Here is a 599-nt window from a genome sequence, read left to right on the forward strand (position 1 = left end):
GTTAGCCAGGATGGTCTCGATCTCCTGACCTCGTGATCCACCCGCCTCGGCCTCCCAAAGTGCTGGGATGACAGGCTTGAGCCACCGCGCCCGGCCTTACTCCCGTCGGTCTTTAAACGTCAACGTGGATCCTGACGTTGACTTTGAGAGTCGTCTGTCCATCATAACGCCACATACGAGCTGTCGTTCATCACAAAGGTAAAGCCCCCAAGAGTGACCACGTCACCGCCTTGCAGGGGCGGCTGGTGGGGAAGCTGGAGGGATCTCCCAGCGGCCTCTCTCTCCTCGGTCCGTGGGTCCAGCGTCCTGGGTGCCTCGGCTTCCGTCTTGGCCACCTGGACCACCAGGGAGTCCTCGGGGCCACTTTCTGGCTCTGCACCTGCCATCTTGGGGAGGTGGGCCACGTTCTGGGTGTCTGTGATCCACTCCTACCAGGAGGAAACATTCTGGCTCAAACACAACGGATATACCACAGACAGTGTCCACAGGGTACCCACCACAGACATCCCCGGCACCGGGCAGCCTCCCCCAGAAACGCCATTCCCAATGGAACAGGAAAAGCCCTCTGGTCTGGGAGGTCTAAGCCCCCTCCAAAGCTC

The 599-nt window shown here is 60.4% G+C and overlaps 1 protein-coding gene across 1 annotated transcript in view; it reads right to left on the minus strand.

The window, feature by feature from the left end:
* Positions 1–161: 161 nt before the first annotated feature.
* Positions 162–599, minus strand: part of CRLF2 (cytokine receptor-like factor 2) — a 40,013-nt gene continuing 39,575 nt past the window's right edge. The window contains exon 8 of the mRNA XM_011943965.1: positions 162–428. Within this exon, the coding sequence (XP_011799355.1) occupies positions 162–428 (267 nt within the window). The remainder of the gene's footprint in view (positions 429–599) is intronic.

The sequence above is a fragment of the Colobus angolensis genome, unplaced genomic scaffold (genome assembly GCF_000951035.1).
Source record: "Colobus angolensis palliatus isolate OR3802 unplaced genomic scaffold, Cang.pa_1.0 Scaffold223, whole genome shotgun sequence".
NCBI lineage: Eukaryota > Metazoa > Chordata > Mammalia > Primates > Cercopithecidae > Colobus > Colobus angolensis.